The sequence below is a fragment of the Hibiscus syriacus genome, unplaced genomic scaffold (assembly GCF_006381635.1).
Source record: "Hibiscus syriacus cultivar Baekdansim isolate YM2019G1 unplaced genomic scaffold, ASM638163v2 tig00111427_pilon, whole genome shotgun sequence".
NCBI lineage: Eukaryota > Viridiplantae > Streptophyta > Magnoliopsida > Malvales > Malvaceae > Hibiscus > Hibiscus syriacus.
Window position 1 is genome coordinate 463,282 of NW_024063088.1, and position 18,997 is coordinate 482,278.

An 18,997-nucleotide genomic window follows, 5' to 3' on the forward strand; every position below is an offset into this window, starting at 1 on the left:
AGTTGAATTGCGGTGATTCTGGGTGAATGAATAGTCCAGTCTCAGCACCATCCGTACCAGGCTCACGAAGCGGTTCTTCTGGTGGAGATGATGGTTCCTCCATGCTCTCCACATTTAGGTCGAAGAACCTACTACTGGCACGCCTTTCCCTTGAACTAGAAGGCATATTTGGATTGAGATCGAAAAAGCTCGCAGTCGAATACCTCCCCCTGGAGCTTAAACCCATTGTGTCAAATGGAAACTGTACAGATTGTTGCGTCGATGGAATCTCCATATTAAGGTCAAAGAAATTTGCAGATGAATGCCTTCCCCTCGAACTGGACGCGATGTTTCCATACGGATTATTCGTGGACCCACCTCGGTACATATCGTAAGGAGTTGCGGATGAATGTCTCCCCATTGAAGTTGATGTGCCGGCCCCATGATGTGGATTTCCCATTATGGCATTAAAAGCATTACACATTACTATAGTCGGGCTGTCAACTTGATCAACTTATTCAACCAGCCCATAGTGTGAGCTTAATGGCTGACCCCGAACAGCACACACTTAAACAAACTTTGCATACATCTCAATATAACCGTATGAATAATTACTTTGAGAATCAACCATCATTTCAACATCATCATTGTTCGATAGTTCGAATGCTGTATAAATTAATGGCAACAATGATGTTGGAAATCTGTACTGCAACAACGACATTCTTCTACTACTTCCAACATGAACCTTCCTCGAAATCTTCGTTATCAGCTCCTCAAGAGTTATGTTTCTCTTGAATGATATTTTAACACGCTCATTTGATACGAAAACAACGCCGGTTTCATCTTCTCGAATTTCTCCATCATAATAAACAATAGCTGAAAGTCGTGTCATTCTTAGAGTTTAAAAGTGCAACAATATTATATCTGCAAAAAAAACAACTGAAACAAACCTGATTAAATAAATAATACATGACCAAAAATATAACAGAATAATTTTTTTACACGTAAACGTAAATAATTTAAATAATATAATTTTATATTATTACCTTCACCGCAAAAATATTTCGACGTATGCTTCCACTTTCTAATTCTACAAACACAGAAATTAATTGAAAATAATTAGTATAATATTTTTTTCAAATAATCATATATAACTATAAAATAAATATTATAACAAAATTACCTTATAACGAAAGATCGACCAAACTTCTGAATCAAATATAAGATGATTGTCGGATGTTATTTACTGATTTAAATGATTGTTGGTGAGAGAGTTTACGGGAGACGACTATTTATAGCCGAGAGATGATGCCTTAAAGCCGAGAAGTTGGGGAAAATAATGCAAGGCGCAGTCCTTGCACCGCGCCTTGCATTATGCATGTTTGATAATTGAGATAATTGAATAGCGCGGCCCCTGCCCCGTATTATATCTTACGTGGCGTATGGCGCGGTCTCTGCCCCGCGCCATACACACGTGTATCTATGTCAGCATAAGGCGCGCCGCAGGGGGCACGCCTTACCCCACGTGACGCAAAATCAACGTATAACGCGCTTCAAGAGACGCGTCTTACTGCAAAGAGTGTTAGATCAAAAAATATAATCTGACCGATGTCTAATCAAGAATATTAAATTAAAAATATTAAATTAAAAAGATGATTTTCCGGGAAAAATGCCGCTCTACTTAATCGTAAGTAAAATTTTGCAAAAAATCCATCATCTGCATCGTATGTACGGCTTTTTACAGTATAACCGTCCGAGTGAGGGGCTCTGTTGTCATTCTCTCGTTTCAAGTTTAGCGCAAGCAATTAGGGCAAGAAGCGTTAAAGAAAACCTAGGATACTGCTTCAGGTAGCAACTGTGACAATACAATCCTCTGACGGAATATCCCCTCAACGGTGTCGGAGAGAAACTCCGGCGATATAATCATGTACTCACCGGAGAACATGAACCGGACGATTTTGAAGACGAAAGATTGACGGTGGAAGTATTAGGAGAGATTTGGTTGAGCGACTTTGGGGGTGAAAGGATTGCACGGATCTTAGACGGTGCGGATTTAGACATCAACGCCGCTTCGTCGTACACGGCGATTATATTCGTTAAATCCTCATCCGACTTTATCGAAATTAACGTATCTAAATCGCCGTTCGGCAACTGACACCTCAGCGTTACCGAATACCCGCAGAATTCATCGAGTTTCACAATCAGCTCTGCAACAAACACCAAAAAATTGAATACACTTTTTTCAATGGAAGAAAAATGAAAAGACGGTTGGCACAAAATAAACCTGTGAACGAAATAGAACGATCAACAGAGAGAACTCTTGTAATGCCGCCCACGTAACGGAGTTTGCCATCGGTAGAACGGGGATGAATAATGCCTCCATAACTGCAAAGAAATTTAATTGCTTCTGAGGTATTGGATTGAGTCTCAGAAACCATTATTATTTTGCTCCTTGACTTGAGTGTTTGGGGAGGTCAAAGAAAGTTAGGGTTGAGAAGATTCTGAGCAGAACATATATGGGGGCGTAGCCAGAGAAAAAGAAGGGATTTTCTTATGAATCTGACACCGAAAGCAAGAAGAGGCGCGTATATATACATACGTGCACAGACATGGGTCCTACAGGCAAACTGAAAGAGGGTAATATATTCCTTTTTCTCAAGTTGAATCCAGCAGTATTGAATTTTAATCAACTCAAAAATTATAAAATTAAATTCGTGTCAATTTAAAAACTAATGAGTTTAAAATTATCAAATTTAACTTAAACTTGAAATAAAAAAATGAAGCTTAAATCGAAAGTTTACAAGTTTAAAATTTTTAAGTTTTATTCGAAATCAAAAATTGAAGTTCGATTGAAACTCGAAATATTGTTAGACTTAACTTGATTGAAGCTTAAACTCGAACTCAAACTTAAATTTTAAATACATAAAAGTCTTATATTGTATCTTTATTTAAAAAAAGAATTACATATAAATGTTAATATTAATAATAAATTAATTTAAAATTTTAAAATTTTGATATATTATTTTTTTCGAATTATCGATAAGTTTTTTGAGTCGAGTGTTAAGTAGCTTATTTCGGTTCATTATGAATTTGAGTCGAGCTCAAGCTCAAGTCGAGTCTATTTAATTTAAAAATTGACTGAATTTTATTGAATCAATTTCAAATAACTCGTGATTTGTCTCGTCTCATTTACAACTCTATTTTTAATTCATAGTGAGCTTAAAATAAAGTGGAGCCCACATCGGAGGGTGGTCCCGAGCTTTTTTCTTACTCCTAAAATCGCTTGGGCCATTGTCTTGGTCCAAGGTTTAATCTGAGCTGGCCGTAGATACCCATATTTTTTCTTTCAGTTCCCGTATCAAATAAAATGGGATGAACTACCAAAAATAATAGCGGGAAGGGGATTAAAACCCAAGACTCGAGTACAAAGGGCACAGTCCAACCATTGAGTCACAACTATTAATTGGTATATGATTAGGGATGGGTGTGGGTCATGTTAGATTGAGTTTTCGGCTAACTTGACCCGACCTAAAAGATATATACTATCCACCCGAAACTTGATCCGATCCAGATTGAGAATGATTTCATTCGACCTAAAATCTGACTCTTCTTTTGAGATAAAATTTGAATCCGATCTGACTCGAAACAAATATATTTATTAAAAATTATTAATTTTATTTGATAAAATAGAGATCTAATTGAAAAAAATAAAGATAGGGGAATTATTATAATTATCTCTAAATATATAAGATATGATTATATTATTTTTTGAATCGGGTCGGGTCAAATATTTTCACCATAAATTCAAATCCGATTTGACACGAACTCATCCTCTAAAAAATCCAAATCATATTTAAAAAATTTAAAAACTTGATCTAATAGGTTCGAGTCGGATCAAAACTTGTCAGATATGGGTCTTGTGTCTATCTCTATTTATAATTGACAATATATTATATAATATATTAAACTATATCTTATGAGTAAAAAGTAATAAAATAATAATATGAAATGAGACTCAAATATATAACCTACAAGAGAACAAAGACATGTAATATTATATATATAAAATAAATCTAACATTTAATTTACAAAAAGTTTTAAGGTAAACTACTTAAATAGATTTGTATAATTACATATTTATAAACAAGAAATGGGAAGGAGAAGAGAATAAAACCCAGGACAATAAGGTGGGGTATTAGTGCAAGGTGGGGTATTAGTGCACTAATAGTTGAGGCAAGTTCATCACTTTCTTAAATATTGAAAACATATTTTATTAGAGGTTATTTTTTTGTGAAAATAAATTACTTAGACAAATCCAATACTCGATTAAGATTAACAATATTTTAAATTATATATAGATTAAATTGTAGTTAATAACTATTAATATAATAATATAAAATAATATATTCTTATTTTAGTAATATATAATACACTATTAATATAATTAATAATATTTATTATTTTTCATAAAAGTATAATTTAATATTTAAATTATATTTATTAACAATTTTTAATAAATGTTAGTTACTTAACTTAATGTTTGTATCATTTATGTGAGCTTTCCATTAATATACGAGGATCCAAATAATAATAATAACATGTTTAACGTATTCATTTAGCTAATTATTCTCTTTTGATGTTTAGAAAATTATCTAATCAAAAAATAATAAAATTATTATAATGAATCTCTAATTAATGTTCAATAGTAAAATGAGACTCATTCTTAATATATAACCTTTTTCAGATATTCATTTTATGTGTTGTAGTGGAGCAATTTAAACATGTACCGTATATCTAAAGAAAATTCTCAAAGGGGAAATATAAGGCATATTACTAAAAGTCAATCATAATAGGATGTATTTATTATAATTCATTTTTCTTGATGCGTTTAAGTGTTACAATATAATACATATACTAAAAGTTTTGTTCTTATAGTTTAATTATTATTAAAAAATATTAAAAAGAATCGTTCAATCAAAAAATCTGCTAAATTATTTTGTTAATAAACAACATGCTTTGTAACAACTATTTCAATTGGTATACACTATATCTTTAAAATATTAACTTACAAATGATAGATTGTGAATTGATAACACATGTGCGATTATCTTATAGATTCAGCTACTAAGATCATATAATATAAAAACACTCTTCACTTAGTTGATATGAAACATCCAACACTCGATCCAAACACTAAGTTTCTCTCGTGTCGCTTGAAATTTTTTTTATCTTTGCCTGGCCGGCGACAACACTAACCTTAGTGTTGATTGTCGACCGGTGGTATTCCTTGATTTTTCATTATTTTCTTACATTACATCTTTGATTTACCTTTTGTATTTTAGTTTTAATAATTCTACCTTTATGAAACGTTTTTCTCTGCTTTTTGTTACACTTTTTTGTCTTCTTTATCAATCACTTAGTCATTCTTTTCGTTTTATCTGTCTCATGGTTGTATTTGACGACGTCTTGACTGGTCAAGATGACGCTTATTTTTTTTATCTTGTTGATATTCCCTGCTTTAGACCCTCGGATTGGATTTGAATATGCGGTTGTGCTCATGGATAGTTTTCTAACGTCACTCGACTTTGATATATGGTTTGTCGGTGGTCTTTCAATAGTTTTGATCCCCTTTTGTAGTTTGTTTGGCAATGCAACTAGATCTCTTTGTATATATCTTTGTTCGAATCTTTGGTTGAGTTTTTAACATTTTCTTTATTTGGTCCTTGTATAATCTCAAGTAGCTAGTTTATTGTGTCAATTGGTATAGGAAAATATTCTAATTATATGTTTAGTTTACGGTCATGGTTGTAAACATTCATTGTAGTTCTAGATTTTTTTTAATGAAACTAGTTGCTTCTATTAAAAAAAATTCAACACTCTATTACTTCTGACCGAATATCATATACCACATTTGTTGTCAAGATAACATATATGTCATGTGTGATTATCTTATATATTCATCTATGATAAGTGTTGAATAATGCCTATTTTACTACTCCCTCTGTCCCATAGAATATGTCCATTATTGATTTTTTGAACTTTGACTGATTATTATTTAAAAATTTATTATTGATAAAAATATGTAAAAATATATTTTAAAAACCTTCTATCAAGTAGTTTTCAAATATATATATAAATAAATATTAAAATTCAATTATTTAAAATAATCATGATCAGAGTTTAAAAAAGTGATTTTTAAAAAGTCAATAAGGGACTTTTTTAATGAGATTGAGGGAGTATTATTTACTCTTCATTTGTCGTTTGGATATTACTGATTTTTTTCCTTTCGGGTTGATTTTGCACAAGAGTTTCATTGGATTAATTAACCCAAAAACCAACAGATTTCGATGGTTCAGTTTGCTTCTTTTAGAAGATGAGTGAAATTATCTTGAATATTTAATTATATTACCTAGAATAAAGTTATCCAAAAGATAAAGCAGAATTCAACCAGAAATAAAAAACTTAAATATTTTTTCATCTTTTGTGATAAACCTTTTGAATTTAAGATTTTTAGTTTGATTATCTTATTATTATTATTATTATTTATTTGAGAATTAGTTATTTTATTAGAACTCTCGGTAGGATTTTTAGTTTGATTATATCATTACCTTTTATTTAGGAATTGTTTATTTTATTTACTTAGAACTCTTGGGTTATAAATACCCATTAGGTTCAACCTTTCAACTCATATTGGAATTCATATTTCCTTGACTATTTATTGAGGTTCTACTTTTCTTTCATCTCTTTATTTTCTTTCTTTATTTTCTTTTCATTATGCTAAGTATGATCCAATTCATGCTTAGCTAAACTCCACTTAGCCTAAAGCTTTGCGAAGCTCGATTCTAAATCGTGAGAATTGAGACTTGTTCTTCGTAACTTCTGATAGCATTCTTCAATTCGCTGGAAACTAATAGTGGCAATCGATCATTCCTTTAAAGTTACTACATCTTCAATCCAAAAAGATGTAATTTGGCTTAAAGGTTGTTTTGGCTTGCAGTTAGGAAGACATATCCATTGGTCGTAATTTAGCTTCTTGTGAACAAACTTAGTCGCGGTCCGCTAAGGGGAATCAAGATCGAGTTCAATTCTCAGAGAGATGCTATAACTCGAGTCAGACTCTTTCAGTACTAAAAATTGTCTTGATGCTAACGATGAGAAACAAGGTTGGTCTAGCAAGGACCCTATTTCGAAGATAGACTTGAAAATTTCGGTTAACCCAAGAGAAGAGTTAGTTGTGGAGATTGGGCTCCGTTAACTGTAAACGACGTGCATCAAGGAGAGAAAATCTATTTCGATGATCGATCGAAATTGAGACTAAGCAAAACCTAAGGCTATATCATCTTAATTGAATTCTTCTACTTGATTTACTTATTTATTTTTATTATTTTCATTATTTCTAAATCCCCGTATTTATTTTTGCAATTTAAACCAAAGGATCAAAATAAGCATATTAATCACTTCATTGTCCCTGTGGATCGATCACTACTTCTCCATACTACTTTCATTATTTATTTGAAATTAGATTATTTATTTGACAAATTTAACGCTTGTCAATCTACTAAGATCATATAATATGAAAACTTTCCACATAGTTGGTATGTAACATCCAACATTAGGTCCAAACGCTATGATCGAATATCGGGTGCCACATTTGTCGTCAAAGCTAGGTAAATAGGGTTTACCAAATTTTTTCATCTAAAAAATAGTTACTAATTCGTATGGAAAACATATAATTAAAAACATGAGTGAAATCAAAACCCAAAATAGGAATAATAAGTACAAACCAATGCCATGTTTTTTTAAACTAAAAAATAAAAGATATAATTTACATTTTTAATGTCAAAACCAAGACTCTAATCCTCCTCTAACTGCTAAACAAGAATCCATGATTTTTGAACTGTCAAAGAAAAGACAAGAAAGAAAGTGGGCTATAGAACTCAGTATGTTCCAAAGATTCTACATACATGTAAAACATAAACTTACAACCTACATATATATGAACATGACAATTAAAAAATCTTCCCAAATCAATATGTAGAGTAAAAATAGGGTATTACCATCAAGGTTGATAATCATGGTAAGTATCATAAAGATATCAAGATAGAACATGCAAGAAAAATAAAATAAAATATGCATGAGTATTGCGGCTAATAAGCCCTAACTACATATCGCCTTCATGAACAAGATAAAGAGGTACCCTAAAATCTCGAAACATCATCACGACCAACTTGGTGTACAAATCAAACCTCGTGTACATACAAGATATAATGTGTGCATGTCATGTCAAGACATAAGTATCATTACTTTTATAGACTTATGCCATTTCAAAAGCGTTAGGATACAATTCATACATACATTATTATATTTAATTATTGAATAAGAAGACATGCATGTTATTCTTCCTAACAAATCTTCGTTAGACTATTCGTGTCCTCATAGGACCACATTTTCCGACAATTCCTAATTCCCAAAGGGTACTCGCCACCAACTATGGCATATTTCATCTTGAACATGTTTGCGTTATCTCATCTGAGACAAAACTTGAATACGTTCAAAACGAAAATCACCTCTAAAATGACCAGCCAACCACCCTTGTTCAAAAAAGCAACTAATCATCTTCCTCTTTTTCTTAGTTAGGGGATAACAATCCTTACAATTTCACTAGGTTTACTTCATGAAATAGGAAAACTGAAACCGCCGAACAACGTGCGGGTAATCTTAATGAATTTAGGATGATCCAAGTCTAGTTTCTCCTTACTACTCCAACCCGCAATCGGCTCACCAACCTCAAAACCGCTTTTACATCTCATTGTAAAACTCACAAGCTCAGAACAAGTCTTCTAAGCCACTAGTACTCAGAGTAAAGAGATTTTGTAACATAGCCACAGAATGCACTCAGTTTCTCTGCCAGTAGAAAATAAAGTACCCGATGAGGATCCACTAAGAAATTCTAGCTGGCTGACTTGGAGCTATCCCATGAGTATTTAAAACACCTTTCACAAAACTAGGGGTGTAAACGAGAGCCGAGTCGAGCTCGAGTATTGTCGAGCTCGACTCAAACTCGAAAACTTAAAATGTAAACTCGACTCAACTCGAAAACTCACGAGTCTAAAATTTTCAAGCTCGACTCGAACTAAAAAAAAAATTCAAAAGCTCAATTAAAGCTCGAGACTCGAGCTCGATTGAAGCTCGATTTTGAGCTCGATTCAAGCTCGATTATAGCTCGACGAGTTAATTTTGATTTGCTGAAAACCCATCCCTTTTATACACTCACTTTACCCGTTATTCCCCCAAAAACCACCAATGTGGGATATCAACTCAAACCAACTGAAGTACTGAACATGCACACAAGACTTGAGTAACAGATCCTGACGAAGAGAGGGAACGGTTTGTCACAGACTTCTCGTATGCTGCATCTCCTCCAGCTTATTTGCCACCTTCAGCATCATCTGTCGCTAGCATCGTCGAATCTGTTCAAATCATTCATCTTCCAAAGCACCGAATCATCAAGTACCCACCGTTTTGAAAGCAACCCTTAAACCTGCTCCTACATTTACCCTCGTAAGTGTCTTGCTAAACAAAAGAATGGATTCCTTCGAATTTGACAACGTTAAGGCAGAGAAAGAGGATGCTCTATGGAGATACAACATGGAGAAGAAGCTAAGGTCCGGTCTTCAATTTATCGGGTTTTTGTTGGTGTTTCTTTTTACATCATGGTCTTGGTTCCCCACTTTGACTCCCGACATCGTCCGGGTCGCCGGAGGTCTTCGCCTGCGTTTTGACAACACTCTTAATGAGCCTCTTCCGATCTTCATTATTTTAAACATCATCATCCTCATCGTTTGTCTTCTGTCTAGCCAAAAACAGACCTAGAAACAATCTGATATCTAAGAAGAGTACGTCGACTCTCGCCAGAGTATTATGCCCGCATCCGCAGTCGTTGATGACACCACAGTGGACAGACAAATCGTCGCGGCGAAAAATGCGGTTGCTGTTATCAACGGCGCGGAGGAGACCACGGTGGAGAAGCAAATCATCCTGGTGGAAAATGCGGTTGTTGTTGCAGAGACAAAACGTTCCCTTTCACCACGTAAACGACAACAACAGCAACAATAATCTTCGACGATGAGCCTAGCACTAACAGTGACAAAGCCAAAGCCTGTAATAACTTCAACTGAAAAAGTCAATCGAAAAGAGTACGGAATAACATGATCGATGCTCTCGGAATCTGGAAACCGACATCCCCGCCGGCAGTTCAAAAGATCAGAGATGGCAATGATGGGCAGAGAACTGATGGTTTCAACTACTGAACCGCTGAGGAAATCGCTGGATGAGATGAGCAACGATGAGTTCCGATTAATAGTAGATAGTTTCATTGCTGAACGAAGGAAAATTTTGATCCAAGAAAACTGCATGTCGATTGTGGTTCAGAATTAGAATATTATTTTATCAAATATTTATATAATATTTTTAAATTTTTTCCCATCTAAATATATTAATTTCACATTAAATATATTAATATTTTTATTAATATTCATATCGGTTGATTATTAATTCCATATAATATTTTTAAATTCATTTTTATCAAGTTATTGAAAATAAAGATCATATGAAAATAATAGGGTAAAGTACATAAATAGTCTCATGGCTATTAAAATTTATAAAATAGTCCCACGACTATAGGATGTTATGTTGTTGAGTCCTTCAACCATTAAAAGTTATAAAATGATCACTCGACTATTCATATGATTCAAACTCGTCATTTTTCATTAAAAAATTGATGATTGTATGATATTGATATTAACATGTTGACTAGGGTATGATAAAATATGATCAAACATTGAAATGTTTAATTAATGAATGATTAAAAATAATAATAATATTTGTTAAAAGTTATTTCAATTTGAAACTGATTAATGAATTGAATTAATTTTAAGCTCAAATCTCACCTATGACTTATGATGATTAAAATGTATAGTGATAAAAAAATATCTTTATCATTTAACTAAATAGTTAAATTAGTTAAAAATTAAAATTTTTATCCTAATGTTTCATTTTGAGACAAAAGTGTCAATTCATTTGATGAAAACGATTAGCCAACAAACCTTCAATGCTATAAAATATGGTTCTTTTTGCCAAAATAAATGTTTTAAGCTAAAATACTCTAAAAATGAGCATGAATAAAAAATTATTTAATCGGTTACATTATGTCATCGAGTCAGTTCTTGAAATATTATGTTGGTGAGTCAGTGCTTGAAAGCAATAACAGTGTCAATAGTCATCATTAAGATATGATAAAATCATGTCTCAATCAACAAGTTGTGTACATTTATTTTGCATATTGATATGCTTATGTATAAGTATGCGAATGATTTATTTAGGAGTCACATAACATCATTTTGCATAATTTGTATGTTACCTTCATGTGCATAACTTAACTCCTATCACATAATCGGGTTTAGGGTTTAGTATTTAAGGCTTAGGGTTTAGAGTTTAGGATTCATTACAAATACATTAATTAATCGATTTGGTAATGATTTATGAGGTAAGTACAATATAATATCTTGATATTAAATGCTCAAACCCTTGATATTTATGATATTTGAACCCGAAACCTCAAATATAACAACAATTTAAAAATTAGTTATTAAATATTATCATTAGAATATATTAAATATTGTCATTAGATAAATATTTTTTATTAATTTAAAATATAAAATATTTATTCAAAAATAATTTTTAACATTTTCAATTTTTCTATTGTTTGGTGTTTTTTCTTATTTTTTATTTTATTTTTCTATGTTGTCATGTACTTGTGCAGTAAAAAGTTAAAAAAGAAAGAAAAAAATCAACCAAACACGTTTAATTTAACATGTGCTTAATTAAATAGGCTTTTATTTTTCTTTTAGTAATATACAATGTAACAATTGAACTTGGGCTGGTTAATTAAAAAAAATTAAAATTTGAGGGTAATTGTATTATAATTTTTTTTATATTTTTAAAATTTAATAATTATCAATAATGTATTTTAAATATATTTTTAATAATGTAGTTTTAAAAAATCTAAAATTATAATATAACATTTTTTCGAGTAGCTCACGAGCTTTTCGAGTCGAATATCGAGTAGCTCGTTTCGGCTCGTTAAGAACTCGAGTCGAGCTCTAGCTCAAGTCGAGTCTATTCGATCCGAGTATTTATCGAGCCTTGATCGAGTCGATCTCGAGTAGCTCGCGATATGTCTCGTCTCATTTATAGCCCTACACAAAACTATAGGTCAAGATGTGAAAACCAGCCTCTAAAGCGAACAAAACCCACTCACGATCCTAGTCGAAAACCTCACTTGAATCACTCAAGAAGCACATACAGTGGTAATATCGAACTCAAATTTAAAATTCTCTCATATCAAACCACGAATTAACAATAAATTTATGGCCTTATTTAATCCAGTCTTGCACTCTAAAAAAGTATTATCCACCAGAGTCAATCAATTCACCTCCACGCTATTTTCAATTTCCCTTTTCGCGTGCGTAGCACTTTTCATCATCTTCGTAGCAAGAAAGTCCAAACAGAAAATAAGAGAATGTAATAAATGAGGTCTGTAACGCCCTGATATTTTAAATTCAATGTGTGAGGGTTGACCCTAGAGTTTTGGATCAAGTGGAGTTTGTAATTTATATCGTTGGACCAAATGTAGGCTTGATTGGATGTAAATTGGACCCAATTAACCATAAAAGGGGATTTTTGCGTAGAAGGCAAATGAGGCACCATCAATCCGTTTAAACCTATAATGGGTGATGATCGAGGGTCTAGCAGACTTAAGGGGACACCATCAAAGGACAATTCGAGTATCCTGTTAGTAGTGTCGAATTTCTGCCCGTTTTATACTGAATTTATGTGCATGGGGGAAACTTATTCTAATATTTTCCTCAAATCTACTTATTTGTTTTTGCAAGAAGCATGAGAACTAGAAAATTATACTGTTAGGTTTTATATCTATATGCAATGTCTGCGAATTAGAAAAACGTGGTTAGGATTTAGTTGCCAATAACAAAGCATGGGGTAGAAAACATGCATGGGTAGGATTTCTATTTGGTAAAAGCATGTTAGGGTAGATACTATGATGGGTAGAATCTTTTCTTTCCATTAACTAGTATTAACCATTCATTTTGACTTATTTTTCTCTGTCTCTTATTATGTATTTACATTTTTGTTTTGCATTAGCTTATTAATTTATTTATTTTGTTATTTGTACTAACTTGTTTTTATGTTGCTTTCTTTTTGCTTTCATTGCATGATCATTACATAATCAAAAGGTGTTGATTTGAGAAAGGTCATTAAAGTAAAAGGTTTTCATAATGGACAAAGGGTTTCATGATCAAGTAAACTATAACAAAACTAGGAAATGACATCTTGAGAAAGCTCCGAAAATTGTGGAGAGCTATGCACCCAAAGATTGTATGTTCGATGAAGAGCAAAAGGAGGTACGAGAGATAAGAGGACAAATGTCCAAAATTATGGATATAATATCTACTTTGGCCAAAGGAAAATAGACTTTTGCAAAAAAAGAGAAAGAGTTCGATGAAGACAATCCTGCAATGTCAAATATACGGGAGACCACTGATCCTAACCAATATGAGAAATTATGCTCATTCACCATTCGTATCAAAAAATTATCTGGAAATACCAAAGAAATGGTGACAACTGTAGAAGTTCTCAGAGATGAAAAGAAGTCTTGTAATCAGAACTCATTGGTATTTAAGAGTTTGCTCCCAAAGTTGGAGACTCAAGTTCAATCCAAGTCGAAATGTGGTTCTCATTTTGATTCTATCCTTATATCATATAAGGAGTTGTATGAAAAACTACTAGAAGCCCGAGAGGTGGCTCCGCATTATGTGAAACATTGGCAACCTCCGTATCCAAATTGGTATGATATCAATGTTCGTTGTGAATATCATACCGAAGCTCAAGGACATTCCATTGAGAATTGAACCGCCTTCAAGCATCGAGTCCAACATCTTTTGGATCATGAAATCTTAGAGTTTGAGATAAAAGATCGACCTAGTTTGGTAAATGATTGTCCTATACGATTGGTGCCAAAAGTGTTCAAAGGTAAGGGTCTCAGTGGAGGCGTCCAGAAGGAAGAAAATTTGCTAAAGTATGAAGTTCAAATTCATCATTTGAGAAATGAAAACGATAAACTGAATGGAGAGATAGAAGCCATGCATGATGGTTTTGAAAGGATCGGTGTAGCCTTTAAAAATGCTGGTATAGGAAATACCCCGGAAAAGTGGACAACAGGGGTCACTAAACTGAAAAATGACACTGAACATTGGAAAAAAGAATTGCAAGACACATAAAGGTCAATCCAAGAAGTTCTCCCATGATTTACGGATTGCAGAAGAAAGGCGTAAAACAACCGTCATCAATTTGGAAAGATGTCAAGCCAAAAACCAGATGTTGAATATGTCTATAGCTAATATGGAAGTTTCATATCAACGCCACAAACATGAGAATGATGTTGAACTAGAAGCCACTAGGGCCAAGAACAATACATTGGTGAAGATTACAGATGAATATGAAGATCTTGTACGAGGACTTCTTGACCACAAAGACTTTCTTACAAGGAAAAATGAACAATATTGTCTACAAATCCAAGAATTGACCCAAAAGATGCAGGAAAAAAAATGTCATGAAGGAAGATGCTGCCCAAACAAACAAAATTGGCTCATAAACTGGTTGATTTAGCTGGCTTTGCAAGAGAAATAAAGCAGATTGACAATTCAACACCCGAATATGAGTGGAAGTTAATTTGGCTTTTGAGAGGAATAAAAAAGTTAGGAGTTAAAGTTATTTCTTATATGTAAAGTTTTTTTGATATAATAAAACTTTTGTGTTCAATGAAAGTTGTTTTAAGATGGTCACTTTTGAATGACACCTTTTGCATACATGCATTTGTATAGCACAACTTGCATTCCCATTTTTGCATTTTAACATTTGCATTTTTTTTTGGATCTTTACATTCACATTTATACGTCATACATTGCATAGCATATTAACATGCACCAATCATGAAACATGAGAGTAATTTGTGAAGGATATTATGACATAAGTTCTGAAAGCAAATTAAAGTCACCCGGGGTGTGTCTCTAAAAAGATCAAAAGTAATTAATGAAATATTAGCACGTGTTAGTAGGATCGAGAGAATCCAAGAGCAACTCGTAAAGACCCAACAAGAAATGTTTGATGAAGAAAGAAAGTTCCAAGTTGAGTCCAAGGTAAAAATGTCCAAGCTTATGAGTATGATGGTTACAGTAATATATGGGGAGAAATCGTAAGATGACCCTATTATGCAAGAAAAAAATGAAAACTTCGAATGAAAATCGGATTGTTGATTGTGCAGTTTATGTGATAACAGTAAATGATCAAGAATCTGCTGGGGAGTGTGGTAATCCAAGTCAACTCCAAGGATTGGGTACGATTCCAGAAAATGTGACAGAGATCATGCTGGGAAAAGTAAAAATTGAAGGTGAAACTGCTAACACGAAAGTTGAGCCTGACTCAATGAAGAGAGGCATGGAAGAGGCTCAAGTGCCATTAAAGAAGGCTAAAAAGAATAGAAAGAAAAATAAAAAGATACCTCTCATTCCAATTCCAATCTCATATTCAGACTTGTTACCCTTTTTCTTCGAAAGTGGCCTCCTAACACCCCTTCTCCAAGGCCTAATACTTATTTGCGTTCAGATTGGCAAGGTGTCAAAAATTCACGAGGCTATCATTCTGGAGAATTTAGCCAATCTATGGAAAGTTGTGCAATTATGAGATTAAAAGTTCAAAACCTCATCACGGAGGGGTTGCTATACTTTGAAGATGGAAAACCTAAGCTCCCCAGAAGCTCAAAACTGGTTGATAAAGGAAGATCTGCAAACCAATGTCTTTTCCAAGACATTGGTCAAAAGTTTAATCTTCGAAGCAAACATGTCGATGATCAGTCACAAGGTCTTCAAAATGGTCATAATAATGGCAAGGAGAAAATGAGGTCAAAATAGCTTCTACCCAATTTTCCTTCATTTTCGTACAGCAAATTATATCCAAATTGCTCCAAGCCCAGCTGATTGCTCCACATCTAGATAAGCCTATGCTGCCCCCTTATCCAAGTTGGTACAATGAGAAAGTTTCTTGTGAATATCACGCTGGAGCCCGATGACACTCTATTGAGAATTGCAACAACTTCAAGCGACAAGTCCAAGATCTTTTAGCTAATGGATTTATAAAGATGTATTATAACAATCAGTCTATTTCGGTCAGACAATTGGGAGTCAACCCCCAAAATGGAGTTAATATGGTTAACACAAGTGAATTGCATATAGAAGAAGGCGTAAAAAGGGAAAAAAGCAAAATCAAGGAAAGTGAGGTATTTGAGGCAGAGATAAGAGATTCAACTCTCAATACCTCTCTAATGCTAAATGATGAGAAAGAAGTTAAAGGAGAGGTAATCCAAGACTAGATACAAAAGATATCTTGGAAAAATACGACCTTCAAGGTTTTTCAAGTGTCCATTTCTGACTTGCTATCCCTTTAATCAAGAGCCAGTACCTCACTCCAAGGACTTTAAGAGTGAAGACTAGTCCATCTGCTTATGGCTATGACCCAAATAGTGCTTGCAATTTTCATTTGGGGGCATTGGGCCATCCTACTGACAAGTGCATACCATTGATGGAAGAAATAGAAAAGCTCGTCAACAAGGGAGTCTTAACACGAGAAATGATCAAGAGATGGGGAACAAATGAGGACCAAGACCTTAGTCAGATTACACACACAACATTCTAGGAGTAATGGGGCATTCTAGATGAATAAGTAGAGGTCGTTGTCCACCACAATCGTACCTTACATTGAAAACATCTTGTTTGAATATGTTTTTGTCAATTCTCAACTTTCTTGTAAGGATATTTAAATAAATTTGTGCTACTTTATGGATGGTGAACATTGAATCAAATTTGCAATCTTGTAGTTATTTGAATATCAAGTGAAGCAAAAACTTTTTAGATGATTAGAGTTATGGATCTTTGACAAAGTGACAAGATTGAAATCTGATAAGACAAGGAGTCTTGACATTACCCCAGAAGATACATTCGAGCACCATACCCTTCTCTTACAGGGACCAATATAACCTTGTCCTTTTATAAGGAAATGAATAAGAGGATTGGTATTCAGGTATGCATAGGAGCAAATAACATGGGGCATCTCTTGTGTATGACATTGCAAAACTAACTAGACTACACTTCTATTGAGGACTTTTAGTGATGATCCTAATCTTCACAAATGGAATGGTGGAGTGGATAAATTTAATATATGTTAGTTGTTTGGGAACTGAATTTTAAATATAGGATTATCTAACCATAAAAAACACATAGATTATAACAGGTTCTTCTTGATGAGCTTAAGAAATTCTAACATGAATACTCAAAAGGTTAACAAATTTATTATTATTATAGATTATACAATAAAGTTGAGCTATTCCACTAAAGCAATTGGTTATAGAGGAAACTCAAAAGCCCCGGCTTTATGAATAGATTGCATTCAAACCATGACATTTCTCGGGTACTCGACAGTTCGATGTTTACTCCAATGTAATTGTCAAGTCGAAGACTTTGTGATAAGATGAACCCTTCAGCTAGCACAATAAAGGCAATTGCAATAAAGCTAAATTCAGCTAGCCAAACAGTGGAAAATTAAATTAAATTTATCTAATGAGAAGTTTCAGTAAAATGGACTAAGGGAGTTGAGGAACACCTGTTATAGTCAATCTCACACAAGCACTTAGGAATTTTATATTTAGACTAATTTCTCTGCACTACCTCTGCTAAAGAAATCTGTGAAGCTTGAACAAATGTAAGATTTCATAGAACCGAAATAGAAGTGTTCTAGAAAGTCTAGTAATTGAATATACTAGTTACATCATTTTGTCCGCATCTGATTAAAATACCAAGCCAAGAAAGAGGGGCATGTTATATGTTCACAAAAGACTGAAAAAGAAATGACATCTTTGATGACTAAAACCATAGAAAATAGGAAAGCCAACCTCAAGGCAACCTATCAATTTTGACATTTGTCAAAGAGCTATAACTTTGAAAATATTAAAAGAGTTGTTGATTCTTTTGATATTCTATGAACTCATGTTGATGATTTGCTTCAATTGCAAAACCTAGAAAAGGGCAATATTTTAAATTTTTTAAAAAAATTCGTTTTCAAAATGAAGAAGAAAAACATTTTCGAACTAGACAATCTCTCTTGAGTAGATCTTACAGATGATGCATATCTATCAGATACAAAGCTCATGCTTAGATTTAGTGCTGGAGTAAGAAATGATGAATGGTGGGGCACTTTTCAAGGCCCTTGTCATCTAGAAGTAATAAATTTTGGGGCATTTTGAAGGCCATAACAACAAGAAATAATAAATATTGGGACATTTTTTGAAGGCCCATGTCATATGAGAATACAAGCTCATTGATTTGAGCAGACATTTATTGAGACATAAGGGTATGAAGAATGAAAATGGTGAAATATGGACAGTGAAGCTTACCATATATGATCGTTTTGTCCATCATACAGTTGCATTAGTCTAGTAATTTCACATGCATTAATGCTGGCGAGCTGAATCATCCCACTTATTATTCCCACTGAGTTTTGGTGTCTTTGTAATGCTATAAAAAAGCTCTGAACACCATTGAAAATCTAGGCAGAAGCCACAGGAAATAATGAATGTGTTGTCGAATGTTTTGCAAACCAATGACTATGGCGTTGAACCAATGTTGCAATCAGGTTGTGTTTCCATTTTTTAACCCAAGATGAAGGTTATCTTTTACAACCCCAAGGTTAAAAGTGAAGAATAGTGAAGATTTCTTTAGGATGAGCGATGAAATTTTAACAGCAAGAAACTAGTGAAACCAATTAAGATTGATCGATGAGTTGTTATGTGGTACAAATAGCCTGTTCGAGATCTAATTAGATATGGAGACAT

At 33.3% G+C, this 18,997-nt stretch overlaps 1 protein-coding gene across 1 annotated transcript; it reads right to left on the reverse strand.

The window, feature by feature from the left end:
• Nucleotides 1-1,902: 1,902 nt before the first annotated feature.
• LOC120163098 lies at nucleotides 1,903-2,417 on the reverse strand. The gene is made up of 2 exons (XM_039173109.1): nucleotides 2,264-2,417; nucleotides 1,903-2,186 (listed from the first exon to the last, which is right to left on the reverse strand). The coding sequence occupies exons 1-2, from the start codon at nucleotides 2,415-2,417 to the stop codon at nucleotides 1,903-1,905; spliced, it is 438 nt and encodes a 145-aa protein (XP_039029040.1).
• Nucleotides 2,418-18,997: the final 16,580 nt, after the last annotated feature.